General features: G+C 43.4%; 1 protein-coding gene across 1 annotated transcript in view; it reads right to left on the bottom strand.

Annotated features, from left to right (window-relative positions):
* TOPAZ1 (testis and ovary specific PAZ domain containing 1) overlaps nt 1–21,623 on the bottom strand; it is a 265,848-nt gene that overhangs the window by 25,023 nt on the left and 219,202 nt on the right. Inside the window, exon 18 of the mRNA XM_040354381.1 lies at nt 13,940–14,143. Coding sequence (XP_040210315.1) covers nt 13,940–14,143 — 204 coding nt within the window. The remainder of the gene's footprint in view (nt 1–13,939; nt 14,144–21,623) is intronic.

Here is a 21,623-nt window from a genome sequence, read left to right as displayed (position 1 = left end):
GCATCATTCAGATATCACCGCACAAAGTCCAGGAAGTCATATGACGTCCACCCGGGATGGGAGATCCCCTTTGTGGACGTCATATGACTATGTTTGGTATTGAAGTGGTTAATAATAATTAACACACATTTGAAATATATATATATATACACACACATATATGATATTTCTTGTTATGCACACATGCATTTTCCATGCGCTGTTTTTTTATATATGTATATAGTTTTTATATGTGGGTATTGGTATTATTCCTATATACACATATATCGGTTCCAGACAATTTATAAAGTTTGTCCAATCATCATATTAGGTATATTAGGATGCTCCATGGAATATATTTCTAGTGTCAGCATCAACTGTCACCCACCTCTTTCTATTAATGGGCATAATGATTGTATTTGCATATACAAATTACACCATGTCCGTTTAATCACTTAAGCCCCGGACCATATTGCTGGTCAATGACCGGGCCACTTTTTGCGATTTGGCACTGCGTCACTTTAACGGACAATTGCGCCGCTGTGGCTCCCAAACAAAATTGGCGTCCATTTTTTCCCACAAATAGAGCTTTCTTTTGGTGGTATTTGATCACCTCTGCGTTTTTTAGTTTTTGCGCTATAAACAAAAATAAAGCGACAATTTTGAAAAAAAATAATATTTTTTACTTTTTGCTATAATAAATATCCCAATATCCCCCCAAAATATACATAAACATTTTTTCCCCCTCAGTTTAGGCCGATATGTATTCTTCTACATATTTTTCGTAAAAAAAAAAAAAAAAAATCGCAATAAGCGTTTGATTGGTTTGCGCACAAGTTATAGCGTTTACAAAATAGGGGATAGTTTTATGGCATTTTTATTAATATTTTTTTTTACTAGTAATGGCGCCGATCAGCGATTTTTATCGGTACTGTGACATTATGGCGGACAAAAATGCCACTGGCAGGGAAGGGGTGAACACTAGGGGGCGAGGAAGGGGTTAAATATGTTCCCTGGGTGTGTTCTAACTGAAGGGGTGGACTGACATGGGGAAATGACAGATCGCTGTTCATACATTGTATGAACAGACAAACTGTCATTTCTCCCCCTGACAGGACCGGGAGCTGTGTTTGCTGAATGGACTGAACGGCAAGATGATGTAGATCTACGTGATCTCGCCCAGCAGAGCCGACCTGCTTCCGTATAACTGCGGCGGCTGGTCGGCAAGCAGTTAATTGTTTAACTATATTGCACATGAATTTGCTTTTAATAATGCTGAGCCAATCGCTTTCATTGTTTAAAAAAAAATAGGATTTTTTGTACTCACCGTAAAATCCTTTTCTCTGACGTCCATGGACGGACACAGGTCCTTAAGTCTTGACAAGTGGGTTATGTTCCCTGTTTGCAGGAGAGGACTAGGCAGAAACATGTTAAATAGTTAAATACATGTTACATTAACAGAGTTGAACAGCCCCGCCCAGGGGGCGGTCCCTCCAGACATAACCCTCCACACTGCAGCATGCAGCCTCAGTTCGTAACAAGCAGTACAAACCTAAAAAGGAGGGGTGGGAGCTGTGTCCGTCCATGGACGTCAGAGAAAAGGATTTTACGGTGAGTACAAAAAATCCTATTTTCTCTTATCGTCCATGGACGGACACAGCTCCTTAAGTCTTGACAAGTGGGACGTCCCCAAGCAGTGTCAAAACGAGGGGTGGGAAATATATCAGTAAAACCAATTTTAACTTCACCCCAAAACAAGCAGAGCTCCTCAAACGGAGGAGATGCAACTTCAAATGGCCGCCTGCAAACACTAGCAGGCGAAAAAAAAGCATCAGAAGATGCACTCACAGCAACCATGTAAATTCTGGAAAGGCTATGAACGGACGACTAAGTCGCCGCCTCGCACACCTGAGACCGACGCATGTTGTCGGACCGGAAAAGGGGGGCCCGCCCCTTAAGAACACAGGCCTGTATGACAGCCTACCTGATCCACCGAGAAATGGTGGGCAATGAGATTGTCAGTCCCCTTTTGTGGACCAGACACCGACACTAAAGAGTCAGATCTTCCGAAACGGAGCCGTAGCAGGCTAGTATACCCGCAAAGTGCGTACCACGCCTAAAGCATGAAAGGCAACCTCCGTAGGATGCGGCGGCCGAGGATAGAAGGATGTGAGACACAATGTCCTTATTCTGGCGAAAAAGCCGAAACCACCTTCGAAAGAAGGGAAGGTCGCGGACGCACCACCACCTAAGGCTATGAAGGATCAAACATGGCGGCTTGCAAGACGAGAGCGCCAACTCAGAAACCCCTCTAACAGAGGTAAAAGCCACTTAAAGGGGCCACTTCTGAGATAGTGTCAAGAGAAAATCTCTCTGATGTTTCCAAAAGGAAGATTCCCGAAGAACCGAGAGCGCCAGAGTCAAAACTCATGGGGGAAAAGATGGGCCAAGGGGGGAAGGTATAGGATAAGCCCCCTCCACAAAAAAAGGTACCCACCAGGGAACGGCCGCAGAAAGGCCACTGAAAGAACACAGCCAAGGCTGAAAACTGCCCCCAAACGGTGCTCCAAGCTAATTTTTTGATCCACCAAGCTGTAAAAACAGCGAGTACGTCCGTGGACATCACTCCATCTCTTTGCACCCAGAGATGTAGGTCCGCCAGACACGACGGTAGGTTCACCGGAAGAAGACTACCGTGCCCTCAGCATTGTTGAGGTGACCGAGTCGGACAGACCCCGGTCCCTTAAAGTCTGGCTTCCAATAGCCCTGTTGAGCAAGTCAGTGACTGTACAACAACAGGAGGAAGAATGGGACCTCGAGACAGGAGGACCTCCTGCCCTGGCTACCGCCAGGGTACCTCCGCTACCAGGCGGCCGAAATGGGCTCACCCAGGATCTGAAGCTATTAAAATTGTCGGGATTCCTCAGCCTCCACTCTGTGGGGAAGCCACTACAATGGGGGAAAGGCATAAAGTCGCAGAGACAGACCCCACAGGGCCACCAGCGCAACTTGCGCGTCTGTACCAGATCGCTAGATCTGGCCACTAACCTTGATACCCCTGTGGCTGAGACGAGTGGCTAGGAGATCCATGCCCTGCGAGGCTCACCTCCTGCCAGGGAGTTGACTCCATGTACCAAGACCAGTTGTCCTGATTCAACATCAGGCGACTCCAGTAGCCCGCCTGCCGGCATACCTGATGGTAGCCTGAATCCACCGGCGTGGCGTTGTCAGGTTGAATCAAGATCGAACGACCTTGCAACCCCCTCGACCATGAGGAGAGGCATAGCCTGACCGCCCACAGTACTAGGGCAAGTAACGGTAGACAAGGTCTACGGCACCTGGTATTTCCAGGCGGACTCCCACCCAGGTGCTAACCAGGCCCGAGCTTGGGCAGTTACCGAGATTGGGCGCAGATAGGTCTGTGTGGTCCTAGGTCCACTCACGTCCAGCGACTCTGGGCCGACCGGACCCCCCAGACGCCCTCACAACCCTAGAGGTTGGCGTCCGTTGTAATCTCCACAGAAAGGAAGAAATCACCTCCCGGACCGAAAAGTCAGGGATCCCAGCCACCAATTCAAAGAGACACTGACTAGGTGGCGTACCTGAATCTGATGATTCAGAGACCAGAGATTCGTACCACTCGGACAGCATTTCCCTCTGGAAAAAAACACGAGTGTGGAACTGGGCATTCGGTACCGCCTCGGAGGAGGCTACCCACAGACCTAGAATTTGCTTGCAAACGGAGAGACCAATTGCGTGATGTCAATAATCACCACCGACTGAAGAGTCTGCAAGTTCTCCAAGGAGAAAAAAAGACCTTTACCACCGAGGAGTCCGGAAGTCGTAGGCACTCCAAACTGAGTCGGAACCAGGGCCGACTCCAAATGTTTAACACCCACCCGAATTCACGGAGGGTCCGAAAAGCCACAGACACAACCTCTGAGTCAGGAAGTCGTCTAAGTAGCCACGACGGCAAAGCCTCGCTGTCCCAACAAGGATAGGATAAGTGCAAAACTCCTTGGTGAAAATCATTGGTGCTGGCGCCAGTTCAAAAGGAAGGCCCACAACTGACAGTGGGCATCTCCATCGCGAGGCACAGAAAAACTCTATGACTTGCGCAAAGTGGAACAAGCATGTATGCGTCCTTATGTCCAAGGACGCCAGAAAGTCCCCCGGATGGAGCGCAGCTAAAAGCTATATAGGTAGCAGCCCCATGGTGGGTCGTACCTATGACCTTCTGCACCGAAGTGCAAGTGGCTACCCCACTAAACGAATGGATTCCGAGCGGGCCTACCCATCATTCACAAAGGCCTTTAGGTCCTTGAAGCCCAAAATCGGATGGACCATGCCCATCCTTGGGATCGAGAGCAGATTTGGATAGAGTCCCTCAAACCACTAGTCCTGCGGAAAAGATAAAATCACACCGCAGCTTAGCAAGTCCCATACTGCTCAAAGGCAGACCGAGCCGGGAGAGGGAGACACGAGGGAAGAAAACTGTTTGGTGGATCGGAAGGGACCCTATCTAGTACCCCGAAGATACCACCTCACAGACCCACTGTCGGAGAGCAGGGAGGTTCACCGAGCTGTTAACAGCAAAGGCGACCCCCCACTTCCGAGGCGGGCAGGGGAAGCTACATACATTGGCGGGTTCGGGTGCCGGCGCAATTGGCTTACGCACCCAGGGACAGACCAGCCCCCCAGCTGAGCCCTTGTCGGCCCAGGAGGTTCGCCCGCGGCCCCTGACTGACGGAAAAAGACCGCTTTGGAAAAAGAAAGACCCGGCCCACGGCGGGGCCCCTTCCCCCTGGAAGCCTGAGGGAGGAGAGCGCTCTTCCCTCAAGTGACATCCTTGATAATGTCAACCAGCGAGGACCCAAAGGTCTCCCACCCAAAAAGGGTAAATCAGTCAGGGCATATGTTAGAGGCCTGGCCAGCAGACCAACCAGAGAAGGCGCCATCTCAGAAACCAAAGCCCTGGATATCAAGGGCGCGGCTGCCATCCGCCCACAGCACACGGCGTGTGGGGAGGAAAAAATACTGTGGGGAGGAAAAAATACTGTGCGGAGACTGCGGCATCCGAGGGACCTGTGTGTACCGTAGGATTCAGCACTAGGGGTCAGCCAAGATGGCCGCCGAACGTCCTCGGAGCGTGGCTACGGCAATGGGAGTTTTCAATGCAATTGAAAACCACCCCAAAAATGGCGCCAGAGCCGGCCGAATGGCGGCAAAACGCAGCATTTAAACAGCAAAAGCCTCTAAGGCTTTTAAAAGTGTAAAAAAAAAAAAAAAATACACACAGAAACCTCACAGCAAAACTCAGGCCAGACACAGTCCCCTCAGGGAGGCCCCCCCCCCCCCCCGACAGCGGCAAATGTTTGCAATGCAGCAGAGGGAAAGGAGCAGGGGAGGGAGGAGAAAAGGCCCCCCAAACCCCGGAAATGCCCAGCCGTACCAACCCACCTAAGCGGGAGGGACTGTACTTACCTCAGAGCGAGCATTCGCTGACGCATTCCTGACAGAACTACAATCGCAATGGAGGTAGCTGTCGGCCCGGTCCACTGTGAGTGAGACAACACCACAGCCCAGTCATATGTGGACCTCGGAGCAAAGCTCACCGGCCACCTCAGGAGTCATAAGGTATGGCGTGGCAGACCAAGCCTCTTTGCAAAGGTGTGTCCACGCATGCTGGTTGGACTGAGAAGACTACAAGGATCTATAATATCCAGCCTGTCTCTCAGCCGACAGTTGAAAGAAGATTCTTTAAGAAAAAATTAAAAGAAAAGAAAATTTCTCCTCAAGGTGCTGGGCCCAAAGGGAGCCATACGTCCATCTCCTTTGCTAGGCAGAACGAAACTGAGGCTGCATGCTGCAGTGTGGAGGGTTATATCTGGAGGGACCGCCCCCCTGGGCGGGGCTGTTCAACTCTGTTAATGTAACATGTATTTAACCATTTAACAGGTTTCTGCCTAGTCCTCTCCTGTAAACAGGGAACATAACCCACTTGTCAAGACTTAAAGCGGGAGTTCACCCATTTTTTTAAAAAAAAAAAATCTCCCCTTAGCTTCCTGCTCGTTCGGTCTAGGGGAATCGGCTATTTATATTAAAATATGAGCAGTACTTACCCGTTTTCGAGCTGCATCTTCTTCCGTCGCTTCCGGGTATGGGTCTTCGGGAGCGGGCGTTCCTTCTTGATTGACATTCTTCCGAGAGGCTTCCGACGGTCGCATCCATCGCGTCACTCGTAGCCGAAAGAAGCCGAACGTCGGTGCGGCTCTATACTGCGCACCGACGTTCGGCTTCTTTCGGAAAATCGTGACGCGATGGATGCGACCGTCGGAAGCCTCTCGGAAGCCTGTCAATCAAGAAGGAACGCCCATTCCCGAAGCCCATACCCGGAAGCGACGGAGAGGATGCATCTCGTAAACGGGTAAGTACTGCACATATTTTAAAATAAATAGCAGATTCCCCTAGTAATAACGAGCAGGAATCTAAGGGGGAAAAGTGCCCTCTAAGGGTGAACCCCCGCTTTAAGGAGCTGTGTCCGTCCATGGACGATAAAAGAAAAAAAAGTTGTCTTCAGTGCATGGTCCCCTCCTTTTCGGAAACTGGACCACAGGGCAGTATTCCAACATGATACTGACCCCAAACACACCTCCAAGATGATCACCGCTATAAAAAGCTGAGGGTAAAGGTGATGGACTGGCCAAGCATGTCTCCAGACCTAAACCCTATTGAGCATCTGTGGGGTATCCTCAAACAGAAGGTGGAGGAGCGAAAGGTCTCTAACATCCACCAGCTCTGTGATGTTGTCATGGAGGAGTGGAAGATGACTCCAGTGGCAACCTGTTAAGCTCTGGTGAACTCCATGCCCAAGAGGGTTAAGGCAGTGCTGGAAAATAATGGTGGCCACACAAAATATTGACACTTTGGGCCCAATTTGGACATTTTCACTTAGGGGTGTACTCACTTTTGTTGTTAGTGGTGTAGACATTAATGGCTGTGTGTCGCGTTATTTTGAGGGGACAGCAAATTTACACCAGTCCTGCTTGTTCCGAGTGTAAAAAAAGTGCTTATGAAGCCTTTATAATGTGCAAAAAATATGTATTAGGTGCTGATGGAGTGTTACACACTCAGCCGGGTGTTTGCCTTATTGTGTAGAAGAGAAAATGTAAAGTGCTAGTGGTGTATTACACTGTCAAATGGGCGTTTACCTTTTTTGGACAAAAAATAAAATAAAGTGCTGGTAGTGTGTTACACCCTTGGCCGGGTGTTGCCTTGTTTATGGAAAAAAAAAGTGTTCCCTTAATGTATGTGACACATTATAATATAAAACAATAAATTGCATGAATTAAAATCACATTTGAAAGACTATCCATGCTTTTTCTATATATGCACTCACCAGAGTTTTCTGGGGTATAGCGCGGCCACAGTATATGTACTGTGTAGCAACCTGGAAGATAGTCAGCTCCGGATATGTTTGGTGTTCCTCCAAGAGTTATTATGAAGGAGAGAGAAGGTAGCCCATAGCATAATACTGTTAAACTATATATTTTTTAAATATATGTGGAAAAATACTCACATTTTACATATAATGTATAGACAAAACAAAAATGTGGACACTGGTGCTGGAAAAGACTGTTTGCGGCCGTGACCGGAAGTGATGTACTGACGTACTTAGACTCCGCTCTCCACTCCACGGATTCTATGTACGTCGGTATATCACTTCCGGTTAATTCATGCAATTTATTAATTTGCATTATAATGTGTCACATATATTAAGAGAACACTTTTTTTTTTTGCATAAACAAGGCAACACTCGGCCGAGGGTGTAACACACTACCAACACTTTATTTCATTTTTTGTGCACACTAAAAAGGTAAACACCCATTTGAGGGTGTAATACACCACTAGCACTTTACATTTTCTCTTCTACACAATAAAGGCAAACACTCAATCAGCACCTTATACATCATTTTTGCACATTATAAAGTCTGCACCCGGCAGAGGGTGCAACACTTCATAAGGAATTTATATATATATTTTTACACTCGGAACAAACAGGATTGGTTTATTTATAGTACCTTGATACAATCAGAACAGCGCCACACTTACACTCTTTACATTCGTCTGATTATATGTTGTCCCTGTCCATCTTGGTCCTCCTTTAACCACTTAACGACCCGCCCATAGATAAAAGACATCTACAGGGCGGTTCGTTAACTCTGGGAGGACGTCTATGTACGTCCTCCCAGAGTTAACGAACCCCCCCTGGGGCGCGCACAAGGGAGTGTCCGTGACCGCCGGGTCAAATGACGGAGCGATCACTTGTAAACAAACCAACGTCATCTCATGACGCTGGTTCCTCTCTCCCCTCTCTGTACCGATAGGTACAGTATGAGAGGGGAGAGATCCCATCCATCCCTGCCCTACCCTGCCATACTCGGCCACACTCTGCCCATACCCGGCCAATGCTGTATCCTGGCCTAGGCCAACAAGGCCCAGGCCTAGGGCAGCACGGAAAGAGTCTCCACCGGCTTGTGCTACACTGATAGTGTAACGCAAGCTGCTTCTAATTCTAATTTTGACTGTCCTATCAGTGTTTTCTGCTGCACCATTGGCATGGTTATATCTTCTTAGTCCTCTCCATAAAGGAGTAAGGGAGGGTTATAGCCCCTGTAAGTTTATTTTTTTTAACATCCCTGACTCATTGCAGAGATTTCCCTTCACTTCCTGCCTCATAGCCAAACAAGAAGTGAGAGGAAATCTATGCAAATTAAGGGAATACATTGCCGCCCCCCCCCCCCCCCCAGGCCCAAAGAACTAGTGTCCACACTCAAAAATTTCAGAATGGGTCTTAAACAGAAAGGGGTGTGGCCTTGACAGGAAGGGGTGTGTCATATTTAAATTAGGGTGTGCACAAGGTTAATCAGGCCTAGGGCAGCACAAAACCTAAATACACTACTGTACTCAGCCATGCTCGGTCGTACTGGGCCTCTGTATGTGGCCAGGCTGTGTAAGTCTCACACATGTGGCATCGCTGTACTCAGGAGTAGGAGAATCTATTTCGGGGTGTAATTTTTGCTATGTACATGCTATGTGTTAGAAATATTGTATAAATGGACAACTTTGTGTTAAAAAATAAAATAAAAAATGTTTTAACCACTTCCCGCCCACCGTCATACGACGTCCTTGAATTTGTGCAGGGATATCGGAATGATGCCTGCAGCTACAGGCATCACTCAGATATCAGCTTTTTCAGCCAGCAAACGATCATATCGGCTGTTCCACCACTTGATCATTCTTACGGGAGACGAGAGGGGACCGCTCACCGCTACAATCAAAGCCAGGATCGTTTTTATATTTTTATTTCAGGCCTCCCAGCCTAGTGGTGAGATGTGAGGTCTTATTGACCCCATATTTCAATGTAAAGAGGACCTGTCATGCCATATTCCTAATACAAGGGATGTTTACATTCCTTGTAATAGGAATAAAAGTGATCAAACATTTATTTTTGGGGAAAAACGTGTTAAACTAAAATAAATAAAGTAAAATGAACAATAATTTTTTTTTTTTTAAAGCGCCCCTGTCCCCGTGTGTTTGTATACAGAAGCGAACGCATACGCAAGTCCGGCCCACATATGAAAACGGTGTTCAAACCACACGTGAGGTATCGCTGCGAATGTTGGAGTGAGAGCAATAATTTTGGCCCTAGACCTCCTCTGTAACTAAAAACATGTAACCAGTAAAAATATTTAAAGCGTTGCCTATGGGAATTTTAAAGTAGCAAAGTTTGGCGCCATTCCACAAGCGTGTTCAATTTTGAAGGGTGACATGTTAGGTATCGATTTACTCGGCGTAACTTCATCTTTCACATTATGCAAAAACATTGGGCTAACTTTACTGTTTTTTTTTTAAAAGCACAAAACTGTCCTGTCCCCCCCCCCCCCAAAAAAACGCGCTTGAAAAATTGCCGTGCAATTACCGTGTGAGGTAAAACGTTGCAACAGCCGCCATTGTATTCTCTAGGGTCTTTGCTATAAAAACATATATAATGTTTTGGGGTTCTATGTAATTTTCTAGCAAATAAATGATGATTTTTACATAGGAAAATAAATGTCAGAATTGACCTGGGTGCTCCAGAACGCCTGATGTTGCTCCCTGCATGTTGGGCCTCTGTATGTGGCCACGCTGTGTATAAGTCTCACACATGTGGTATCGCCATACACGGGAGTAATAACAGAATGTGTTTTGGGGTGTAATTTGTGGTATGCATATGCAGTGTTTGAGAAATAACCTGCTAATATGACAATTTTGTGAAAAAAATTTAAATAATCTTGATTTTGCAAAGAATTGTGGGAAAAAATTACAACTTCAAAAAACTCACCATGCCTCTTTGTCATTCAAAATGTGAGAGGGTTTAAGTGCCCAGTTGTCAAGTGGTTAAATGATGGAGTCCTACTCTTTTGAGAAGTGTATTGGTTAGTTTGGTATCTTTGGTAGAATGGTGCCAACAGGCCCTTTGGGCATATGTACTATACATCAATATGAGAAAATGTTCTTTTAGCCGTTTTTGGTCCGTCTCCCATACCTGCTGGGAAGAGGGTTTAGCATCCTGGTATATTGCCCTGGATTGGACTACTAATTTCCCAGCCTTGGGCGAATACTGAAGCCCTGACCCAGTGGTTGGCCAGCATGATCTTTGTTACCCTTGACATTGACTTGTAGGTTGTATTTTGTGCTGTGTTTTTTCTCCTTTTAGATGCTGTGACACCCACTTTTTCTGAAGAAGCGGCCTACTGCTGCAAAACATGTAGAAATCTACTAACTATGGAACTGTTTCCCATGCATTTCATTGTATCAATACTGCTATAGAGTGTCTATTGAACATCACTGTTGCAGTGGAGAATTTCTATGCATGGGTACAGTATTACAGCCAATTTTGGAGCCTCTCTGGGCTTTCTTGATTATATATTGTCTTTAATGTATATATTGGAATAAAACTTTCACATACTGTGCCTTGAAAAAGTATTCATACCCCATGAATTTTTTTTATGTTACAACCAAAAACATTAATGTATTTTATTGGGATTTTATGTAACACAAAGTGGCACATAATTGTGAAGCGAAAAGAAAATGATAAATGTTTTTTTTTTTTTTTCAAATACATTTCTGAAAAGGGTGGCGTACATTTGTATTTAGCCCCCTTTACCCCTAACTAAAATCTAGTGAAACCAATAGCCTTCAAAAGTTACCTAATAACCTACGAGTCCACCTGTGTGCAATTTAATCTCAGTATAAATGCAGCTGTTCTGTGAAGACCTCAGAGTTTTTTTTAGAGAACCTTATTGATCAAACAGAATCATGAAGGCCAAGGAACACAACAGACAGGTCAGTGATAAAGTTGTGGAGAAGTTTAAACCAGGGTTAGGTTATAAAAAATTTTCCCAAGCTTTGAACATTTCACAGATCACTGTTTAATCCATCATCCAAAAATGGAAAGTGTATGGCACAACTGCAAACCTACCAAGACATGACCATCCACCTAAACTGACAGGCCAGGCAACGAGAGCAGTAATCAGAGAAGCAGCCAAGAGGCCCATGGTAACGCTGTAGGAGCTGCAGAAATCCACAGCTCAGATGGAAGAAACTGTCGACAGGACAACTATTAGTTCTACACTCCACAAATCTGGCCTTTATGGAAGAATGTCAAGAAAAAAAGCCATAAGAAGTACCTTTTGCAGTGCGTGTGAAGCCATGTGGGGAACACAGCAAACATGTGGAAGAAGGTGCTCTGGTCAGATCAGACCAAATTTTTACTTTTTGGCCTAAAAGCAAAACGATATTCGTGGCCACCACTGTGAAACATGGTGGTGGCAGCATCATGTTGTGGAAATGCTTTACTTCAGTAGGGATAGGGAAGCTAGTCAGAGTTGATGGGAAAATGGATGGAGCCCAATACAGGGCAATCTTAGAAGAAAACCTGTTAAGAGTCTGCAAAAGACTTGAGACTGGGGCGGAGGTTCTTTTTCCAGCTGGACAACGACCCTAAACATACAGCCAGAGCTACAATGGAATGGTTTAGATCAAAACATATTCATGTGTTAGAATGGCCCAGTCAAAGTCCAGACCTAAATCCATTTGAGAATCCGTGACAAGGATTGAGCTATTTTGCAAAGAAGAATGGGCAAAAATTTTACTCCCTAGATGTGCAAAGCTGGTAGAGACATCCCCAAAAAGACTTGGTGGTTCTACACAGTATTGACTCCGGGGGGAATACAAAAGGCACACCACACTTTTCAGATATTCATTTGTAAAACATTTTGAAAACCATTTATCATTTTCATGCCACTTCGTGTTGGTCTAGCACATAAACTCCCAATAAAATATTTTCGTCTTTGGTTGTAACATGACAAAATGTGAACATTTCAAGGGGTATGAATTATTTTTCAAGGCACTGTAATTGTTGTTGTGTCAAAGTTCTTAGAGGTACAGAGAAAGTTCACGACAGCTGAAAAATCCCTAGCTGACATGAACAGAAGGTGGGGATAGAGAGCAGCCGGATCAACCAGTTTTTTTTGCAGAATACAGAAAATGAATCCCATAGTGACTAAGTGAGTATGAACAGCATATTTTATATGGCATCTAGCCATGGTTCACATGGAGCGATTTGGCATGCAATGAGTGAGTGAGTAACTTATATAGCGCTACAAATGCGAACTAAATCGCCTCAAGGCGCTGTAGCCAATGTGGTCATCCAGCCATGCTTCAGAATAGATGAGTCTTAAGTTTTTTTCTGAATGCCCGATTTTGACAATTTGACATGAGGACTCAAGAGCAGAGATCTCACCACTGGAACATCAGAGGATTTAACAAACCTATTCTTTAACTCCCAGGCAACTAACAAAAACTGAAATGTTTTAGTCTTGGGAGGACTGACCCTTTTAAAATGAAATGAACCACTTCCCACCCATAGGCCATCATATGACATCCTGGACTTTGAGTGGGGATATCTGAATGATGCCTGCAGCTACAGGCATCATTCAGATATCATCTTTTTCAGCCAGCGATTCTGTGTACCGTAAGAACAAATCAAAGTGGAAGTTTAGTCTCCCCCCCCCCCCCTTCCGGTGCTTCTCCAGGCTCGCCCCTGCGATCGGCAAGCTGGAGAATGAATCGGTCGTCTCTGCAAGTTTACCATAGAGATTTCTGGTGACCAGATGGCCCCCAATGACCCTCAGAGGCGCATCGTTATGATGTCACATTCGGGACAGAGGAAGTAAACAAAGCAGAGGATGCTGCTGGAAAGATCGAGTTTATTTTTTGATCTCAGCCTTTCCAACCTGATAGAGAGATGTGGAGCCTTATTGACCCCACATCTCTTCATAAAGTGGAGCTGTCACAAACTATTCCTATTACAAGGGATGTTTACATTCCTTGTAATAGGAATAAAAGTGTTAAAAATATTTTTTTTAAAGAGAAAGTGTAAAAAAAAAAATGTAATAGAAAATTTAAGTGCCCGTCTCCGTGTGCTCGCGCACAGAAGCAAACGCATACGCAAGTCGCTCCCGCATATGTAAACGACGTGAGATACCACCGCAAACGTAAGAGTGAGAGCAATTTTAGCCCAAGACCTCCTCTGTAACTATACACTTTTTAAGTACCGAAGTTTGGCGCCATTCCACGAGTGTGCACAATTTTAAAGCGTGACATGTTAGGTATCGATTTACTCGGCATATCATCTTTCACAATATGCAAAATATTTTCGCTAACTTTACTGTTTTTTTGTTTTGTATTCATGACATAAAAAGTTTTAAACGACCGCCATTGAATTCTTTATAGTCTCTGCTAAAAAAAAAAAAAAAAGTTTGGGGGTTCCGATAAATTTTCTAGAAAATGGAGGAACAAAGTGCCAGAGTTGGACTGGATGGGAAGTGATTAAAACAACACAGCTGTTACTTACGCTTATAATGATCCCTTGCTTTACGCCAAAGACCACTGTGTCCAAGTGCTGTGATTAATTCTTGCAGGTTGATATAATCTATTGGTATTTTCTTTAAAACCATGAAGTCTACAATGGAGGAAGATATGCTCAGACTCCGGTTTGACACTGCACAATTCAACACTTTGTTAAAGAGCAAATTGTATTGGGAAACATTGAATTCAGCTGAAACACAAGAAGAAACCAATTAAAATGTAAAATTCCTGACCCCAGTGTATTTTTGAGGATACAGAGCTACATAAAAAACACACAAACAGTGCTATGACAGGAGATTAGAACAAGAGAAATTGAACTTTCCAAAGTTTTTGTTCTACTTTTAACACACAAAAACATTGTTATTATGAAAGAGCACTATACCATCAAGGCTTGCTCAGATTTAAAGTATAAGTTCACCTTTGGGAACATGTTACATGGTCCACCAGACATGTAACATGTTCCCAGTGCTGCAGCCACCATCCACTGTGCCAGCAGTACGGGGAGAAACTCCCATGTCAGCCATCGCTGTTTGAAAACGGCAGGGCTCCACCCACCTGTCCGCGTCATACGTAAACACAGCTCTGTGTGTATGTATGAACTACAAGCCCCAGCTTCCTTATCAGCTGTCGGTTTGTAGTTCTCAATGAACCACCATGGCGCTGTGGTAATTCATTGAGTTTTCCTGTCAGTGAGTATCAGCTTACCCGTATGGCACCAGACCTGCATGGCACCATTGATCTTCTGATCACTGGTGTAATGCTTTACAGGCTTCTACTACAAAAAAATAATAAATGCACATTTTTTTACCTGCAAAAAGATGTGCATTTATTATTTTTTTAAAGAAAGGTAAACTAATAATAATAAAAATCCAGAACCACTGGATAAACTATTGCTTACAATGTTAGCTGTAACTTTCAGTTACCTATTCATGCTTTTCTGAAACATAGGCTTAAGAGAGCATTCTTTCAAGAACTGGACATCCAGGAACCGAAGAGTGGTAATTCTCTACAACTATAAAAGGAAGGCCATAAATACCATAAACTTGTCACTTGAGCACAAGGTATATACACAGTATCTCACAAAAGTAAGTACACCCCTCAAATTTTTGTAAATATTTTATTATATCTTTTCATGTGACAACACTGAAGAAATGACACTTTGCTACAATGTAAAGTAGTGTGTGTACAGCTTGTATAACTGTAAATGTGCTGTCCCCTCAAAATAACACACAGCTATTAATGTCCAAACCGCTGGCAACAAACGCGAGTACACCCCTAACTGAAAATGTCCAAATTGGGTTTAAAGTGTCAATATTTTGTGTGGCCACCATTCTTTTCCAGCACTGCCTTAACCCTCTTGGGCGTGGAGTTCACTAGAGCTTCACAGGTTGCCACTGGAGTCATCACCCACTCCTCCTTGACGACATCACAGAGCTGGTGGATGTTAGAGACCTTGCGCTCCTCTACCTTCCATTTCAGGATGCCCTACAGATGCTCAACAGGGTTTAGGTCTGGAGACATGCTTGGCCAGTCCACCATTGGTCGACTTGGAGGTGTGTTTGGGGTCGTAATCATGTTGGAACACATGAGGGGATCATGCTCTGCTTCAGTATGTCACAGTACATGTTGGAATTCTTGGTTTCCTCAATGAACTGGAGCTCCCCAGTGCTGGCAGCACTAATGCAGCCCCAGACCGAGACACTCCCAGCACCATGCTTGACTGTAGGCAAGACACACTTTTCTTTGTACTCCTTATACAAAAAATGTGGTTTTAACCTGGATCAACCAATCAAATAAATTTGACAATAATCATATATCTAAAAATAATTCAATGAAAATATTCCAGCTTCATCCACAAGGGATGCAGTTCTAATGGTCAAGGGCAAACAACAACAAAACGAGAGAAAATAGTTCCCCCGAAGAAGACCAATATTAGAACACTATGGAAAAAACACTGAATTGTATTAAGTAGAAAAATTATAGTGCAACAAAAGACATATAGAAAATGGCAGATAAACAGAGTGGTATCACAGTTAAAAAAGACAACGTTGTCAATTAAAATCAAGGGAATCGCAGCTGCACATCACACATACATAACCCAATGACCAAACACACCTGGTTCAGGGTGTACTCACTTTTGTTACCAGTGGTTTAGACATTAATGGCTGTGTGTCAAGTTATTTTGAGAGGACAGCAAATTTACGCTGTTATACAAGCTGTACACTTACTACTTTACATTGTAGCAAAGTATCATGTCTTCAGTGTTGTCACATGAAAAGATACAATAACATATTTACAAACATGTGAAGGGTGTACTCACTTTTGTGAGATACTGTATGTTGTAACACTACTGTGCAGCAAATGTACATTAGGGACAATCTTCACCTAGCTCCCAAAACTGGAAAACTATAGCAATGAACCTCTGGAAGCCCTCTAGGTTCAGTCAGTACAGAGGGGATCAGGGAGAAAGATATAATAAAAAATTTACAGCAATGTGAGGGGTGTACTCACTTTTGTGAGATACTGTAAAAACAATAAAAATGCAATGTGAGATGAGTAGGAAAGCTCATGATTCAAAAGAACATATATAAGATGTGTCAATTTGACCATATGGGGCAGCTGGGCTTATAACACAGAAAAAATCCTCATAGTGATAAATATGACCACATCCATTCAACACTTATTTATGTTATTTGGGCGCGGACACTTTTGATTTTGATTATCTTGTATATGTGATGATACACATACATTTTTTGTTTTGAGATTATGATTGATATTAGGTTGTGCTGCACTTGCGTGTATAAAAAGATTATAAATGTTTTGGTTGTAAAGATGATAAATGGTCGTAAATTCAACCACTAAGCTGACATAACCTTTTTGATTCACTATCTCTGTACACTCTCTCCTCTGTCCAATTGTGGGGAACACAAAACAATTTGTAAATCAATCTACACTATGATGGGAAACGATTGTTATTAATACACTATAATCCTTCATTGAGCTGAAACGATTAGTTTTTTTACATGGCAAATGCTCCCCTTTTGCCCTCCCCTATACAGTTTTTTGTCTTGTTCTCCCACGTCCTTGTTCTCCTATTTGTTGTACTTGGTTTTGTTAACAATTTAGCACTGTTTCTTGCCATGGCTGCCTTTAGTGGGGAGGTGTGGGAGGGTCTTATGAATAAAATTCAACAATCACAAAATTCAGGAGAAATTTCCCATGTAGACTTGGATCGAGCCTTTCTTAGACTACAACGTCTCTTAGAAAGAAAAGTAAGAATATTCTGGCACAATAGGTATTTTGAGAAATATACTGAGAATCGTACTGTCCCTTGGGGACTCAGGATTAAAATGTTTCCCAATTTGAGAAAAATTGAAGAATCTTTAAAGTCTAGATGAGAAGAACATTTACAGTCGTGCTCCTTCGGGATGATGTCCATCTTATGCACTCAATATGAACAAGAATTAACTACTTAGTCTTAGATGAACAGATACAAAAATGGTATGCAGATTATGGTCTTGTTGGTACAAGCACCAGATTTAAGAAAAAGGAACAAGAACTAAAAGAACATATTGGGGGTTATACTCTGGATATCATCCGAACTAAGGAGAATAAATTTCTATGCAACAATAATGCCCACACTAATGGCTTTGCCTATAAATGGACTCAAAACACTAAGACCAGACCATTTAGACCGACTAACCAAAGAAATACTAAGAATGATGAAACTGTACCTAATCTGTCTTCTGCTTCTTCCCTTTCTTCCAGTCAGTCAACAATATAACGTGATCTATCCGACGATAGACTACCTAAAAAGCATAAAGTAAACTACGACACTGCTTCTACTGAATCACTGTGACACCAGTTGGGCACTATGTTACCTTGTCGGTCACAGCCGGATCACTCTAAACAAGCACCTTCACAACTTCCTCTATGCTTCACCCTTTGCCACACGCATCTCGTGGCCCCCCAAGTATCAGCCTCACATACTATTGTATCCACGGCACCCTCTACTTCGACTATCGCACCCCCTATGCACTTAGACACCACTACTAAGGTGAGCAACGAGTGACATAATCATTTCTCCCCTAGGAACATCACTAACAGCAGATATTAAGCTAGCACCTATTTTTTTAGGGAAGGACCAGGACCCTATTCAAACTTATAACCTGTACTTGACATCTCTGATCATGAATTTGTTGGCCAAGAATTAACAATTATTAATTTGTCCTCCTATGTATTATCTGAAGCTAAAAAGACAAGTCTTAAAACAGGGCTAAACTTTTTGCCCAGATTCACAGATCGATAAATTATTAAAGATCTACACATTTTTGCCTGCAGGCTCTTATACAAGGACATTTTTGACAAACCAATTTCGGATTCACCACCATCAGATACTTTTTCAAATATTCAGGAAAATATTGAGGCGCACCAGGAATTTGAGAACTTGATGGATCTGTGGTAGGAGGGACATGTCACCCCTTGGTTGGTTTCCCCACCAGGGCTGTCGGTCGCTGGCATGTCCTTCACCCCTCCACAGTCCTTTAAACCAAAATCAAGGATGTTCCCACTCTTGAATACTAATCCCAATATTTGGGCCTTTATTCAACAGACCACTAAGGCTATAGAAGATCTTAATCTTGCCTCTCAGGCATCTTCCAATCTCACTTTACAACAAAAAGCCGCCAGTAAATCACTTCAAACCAATTCTAAAATAATCATCAAACACGCTGATAAAGGGGGAAATTTGGTGATTATGGAAATATCTCAATATGAGACTGTGTGTAAGAATATTTTATCAAATCTAGACTGGTATCTCAAAAACAGTCCTAGATCATTTTTGTGCCAAATATCGTACAATCATTCTCAAGGCCTATCAACAGGGGATCATAGACCAGAGTACCTGGAGTTTTTTTTACCATTAAAGATCCAAAAACTCCTACATTCTACACTTTACCCAAGATACACAAGTCCCTTACCCAAGATCCCGGACGTCCTATAATTATTGTCTGTTTAAGCCTTACCGAAAATGCAAGTTCTTTGGTAGACAGCTACCTGTATCCTCATGTGACATCACTTTTCTCCTATATTGCCCGCGGGACCCGATCGCCGCGATTGGTCACCGGAGCTGAAGAACGGAGAGATGTGTGTGTAAACACACCCTCCCTGTTCTTCACTGTGGCAGTGTCATTGATCGTCTGTTCCCTGATATAGGGAAAGACGATCAATGAAGTCACACGTCCAGCCCCACCCCCTACAGTTAGAAACACACATGAGGTCACACTTAACCCCTACAGCGCCCCCTAGTGGTTAACTCCTAAACTGCAATTGTCATTTTCACAGTAAACAGTGCATTTTTATAGTACTTTTTGCTGTGAAAATGACAATGGTATAAAAAATGTGTCAAAATTGTTCGATGTGTCCGCCATAATGTCAGTCACGAAAAAAAAAAAAAATCGCTGGTGGCCATTAGTAGTAAAAAAAAAATATTAATAAAAATGCAATAAAACTATCCCCTATTTTGTAAATGCTATGAATTTTGCGCAAACCAATCGATAAACGCTTATTGCGATTTTTACCAAAAATATGTAGAAGAATACGTATCGGCCTCAACTGAGGAAAAAAACGTTTTTATATATATTTTTGGGGGATATTTATTATAGCAAAAAGTAAAAAATATTGCTTTTTTTTCAAAATAGTCGCTCTATTTTTGTTTATAGCGCAAAAAAATAAAAACCGCAGATACCACCAAAAGAAAGCTATTTGTGGGAAAAAAAAGTACGCCAATTTTGTTTGGGAGAACGTCGCACGACCGCGCAATTGTCAGTTAAAGCGACGCAGTGCCGAATCGCAAAAAGGGGCAAGGTCCTTAACCTGCATAATGGTCTGGGTCTTAAGTGGTTAAAGATACCGGGGGGGGGGTAAATCTCCCCTATGATTGTAATAGGTAGCGACAGGTACTCTTTAAAAAAATTGGGGTTTATTAGACTCTAGATTTGGCCTCCGCCATTAAAGCATCCGACCACACCAAGATCGGTGTGATAAGATGTATTCCCAATGGCGCAGTTTGTATCCAGCAAAACCAAAGTCATGAAATGCTCGTAGCGTCCAGTTTATTAGGCCATAGAGATGATTGGAGCTGTTCTGGTCTCGGATCAGTTCTCTGGTCAGCAGGCAGAACCATCGGCTGCATTCTCAAGTTCCCCAGTGGGACAGAAGAGCCAGAGAAACCATGGAAGAAGGCAGGAGAGGGACGTTCCCTCCCACTGCTTGTAAATCAGTCTAGTGGCTAATCAGCCGCTAGGATTGCTTTTACATGAAAGCCGATCGCCGGCTGAAAAAAACAATAAGACAATAAGAGGCATCATTCCCGTATAATCATACCATTACGTCGCTGGTCCTTGTTGGGCATATATTGCAATGTTTTTTTTTTATGCAGCCCTTGGGATATACCAAAAAAAAGAACCCAGATTCCTCCACTTACATCGATTGATCTGTGGTATGCCCACCATTAGAATACCACCCTGCATCCACCCACTTCTAATTATGGGCATACATGCACCGTTCTTTTTTTTCGTTGAGCCCAAAAAAAAGGACCCAACAGATTCCTCCATTTAAATTGATTGTGAATGAAGAGATCTCCGCAAAGAAACGTGAATAAAAATATATGCCTAAGCAAAGGGGTGAACCCCCCCCCCCCCCATGTCCACTCCTGCCACCTATGCTTTGGTATATACACTTTTTTTTTTTTTAACTGTGGTGGTGAAATCACCTCTTGCATCGCTGTAATCACGTATTTACGTACAGTGAGAGCAAACCCTGTTGCTGTAAAAATAAATTAGTGCAGCAGCTGAATGGCATACCTGCAAAGCAAGCAATGGTTAACAATAAAACACAGTATAAGGCTTAATTCACACCTCAGCGTTTTGCAGCTTGAAGCTCCAAATCACTGGAGGGGGAAAAAAAACTATTATTCTCTATGGAGATGGTTAACATCTCCACTCCATGTCACCTGAAGCCAAATGCCTGAAGCTCAAAAAAGTTCTGGAGCTTTTATTGTAGCTTGAATCGGGCAGATTTGAGCGTTTTTGGCGCATTTTTCTGCTCCAATAATTTTTTTTTTAATATTAATAATATATGAATAAATAAATGTAAAATAGTAAAATTAATATGTAATAATACATTAATAAATAATAAACATCTAGCCTTGAAAAAAGTTAAATACATTATTAATGATAATAAAAACACAACAAACACACAAACTCGAAAAAAAAAAAAAATAGGGCTGTGGAAATTAAAGATTAATTCCTTTTGGATTCCTTGATTAATCAATGTTTTTGATTGATCAAAATTCTTTTGATCGGTACTAGTGGTGCAACGAATTGTAAATGATCCGTGATCCGAACGGGTCACCATATGCGGATCGACACACTTGATCCGTGGACCTCCGCTGCTGCCTTGGCCATAGGAAAGGCCATGGCTTCAGCCTAGCTCCCGGAGCGGCGGCCATCTTGGTCCACCCGGCGGTGGCCTAAGTGAGCCTAGAGCGGCGCGCTGACGTCATCACCCGGCCTCAACTGCTTGTGTTCTGCCGGCTTCTCTGGTAAGACTAAGCAAGCACTAATCTTCCTATACAGTGGGGGAGACGTGGACCATATAACAGTGGGGAA

Source organism: Rana temporaria, chromosome 5 (assembly GCF_905171775.1).
Source record: "Rana temporaria chromosome 5, aRanTem1.1, whole genome shotgun sequence".
NCBI lineage: Eukaryota > Metazoa > Chordata > Amphibia > Anura > Ranidae > Rana > Rana temporaria.
The sequence above is the reverse complement of the archived record's forward strand: the minus strand, read 5'-3'. Positions and strand labels throughout refer to the sequence as shown.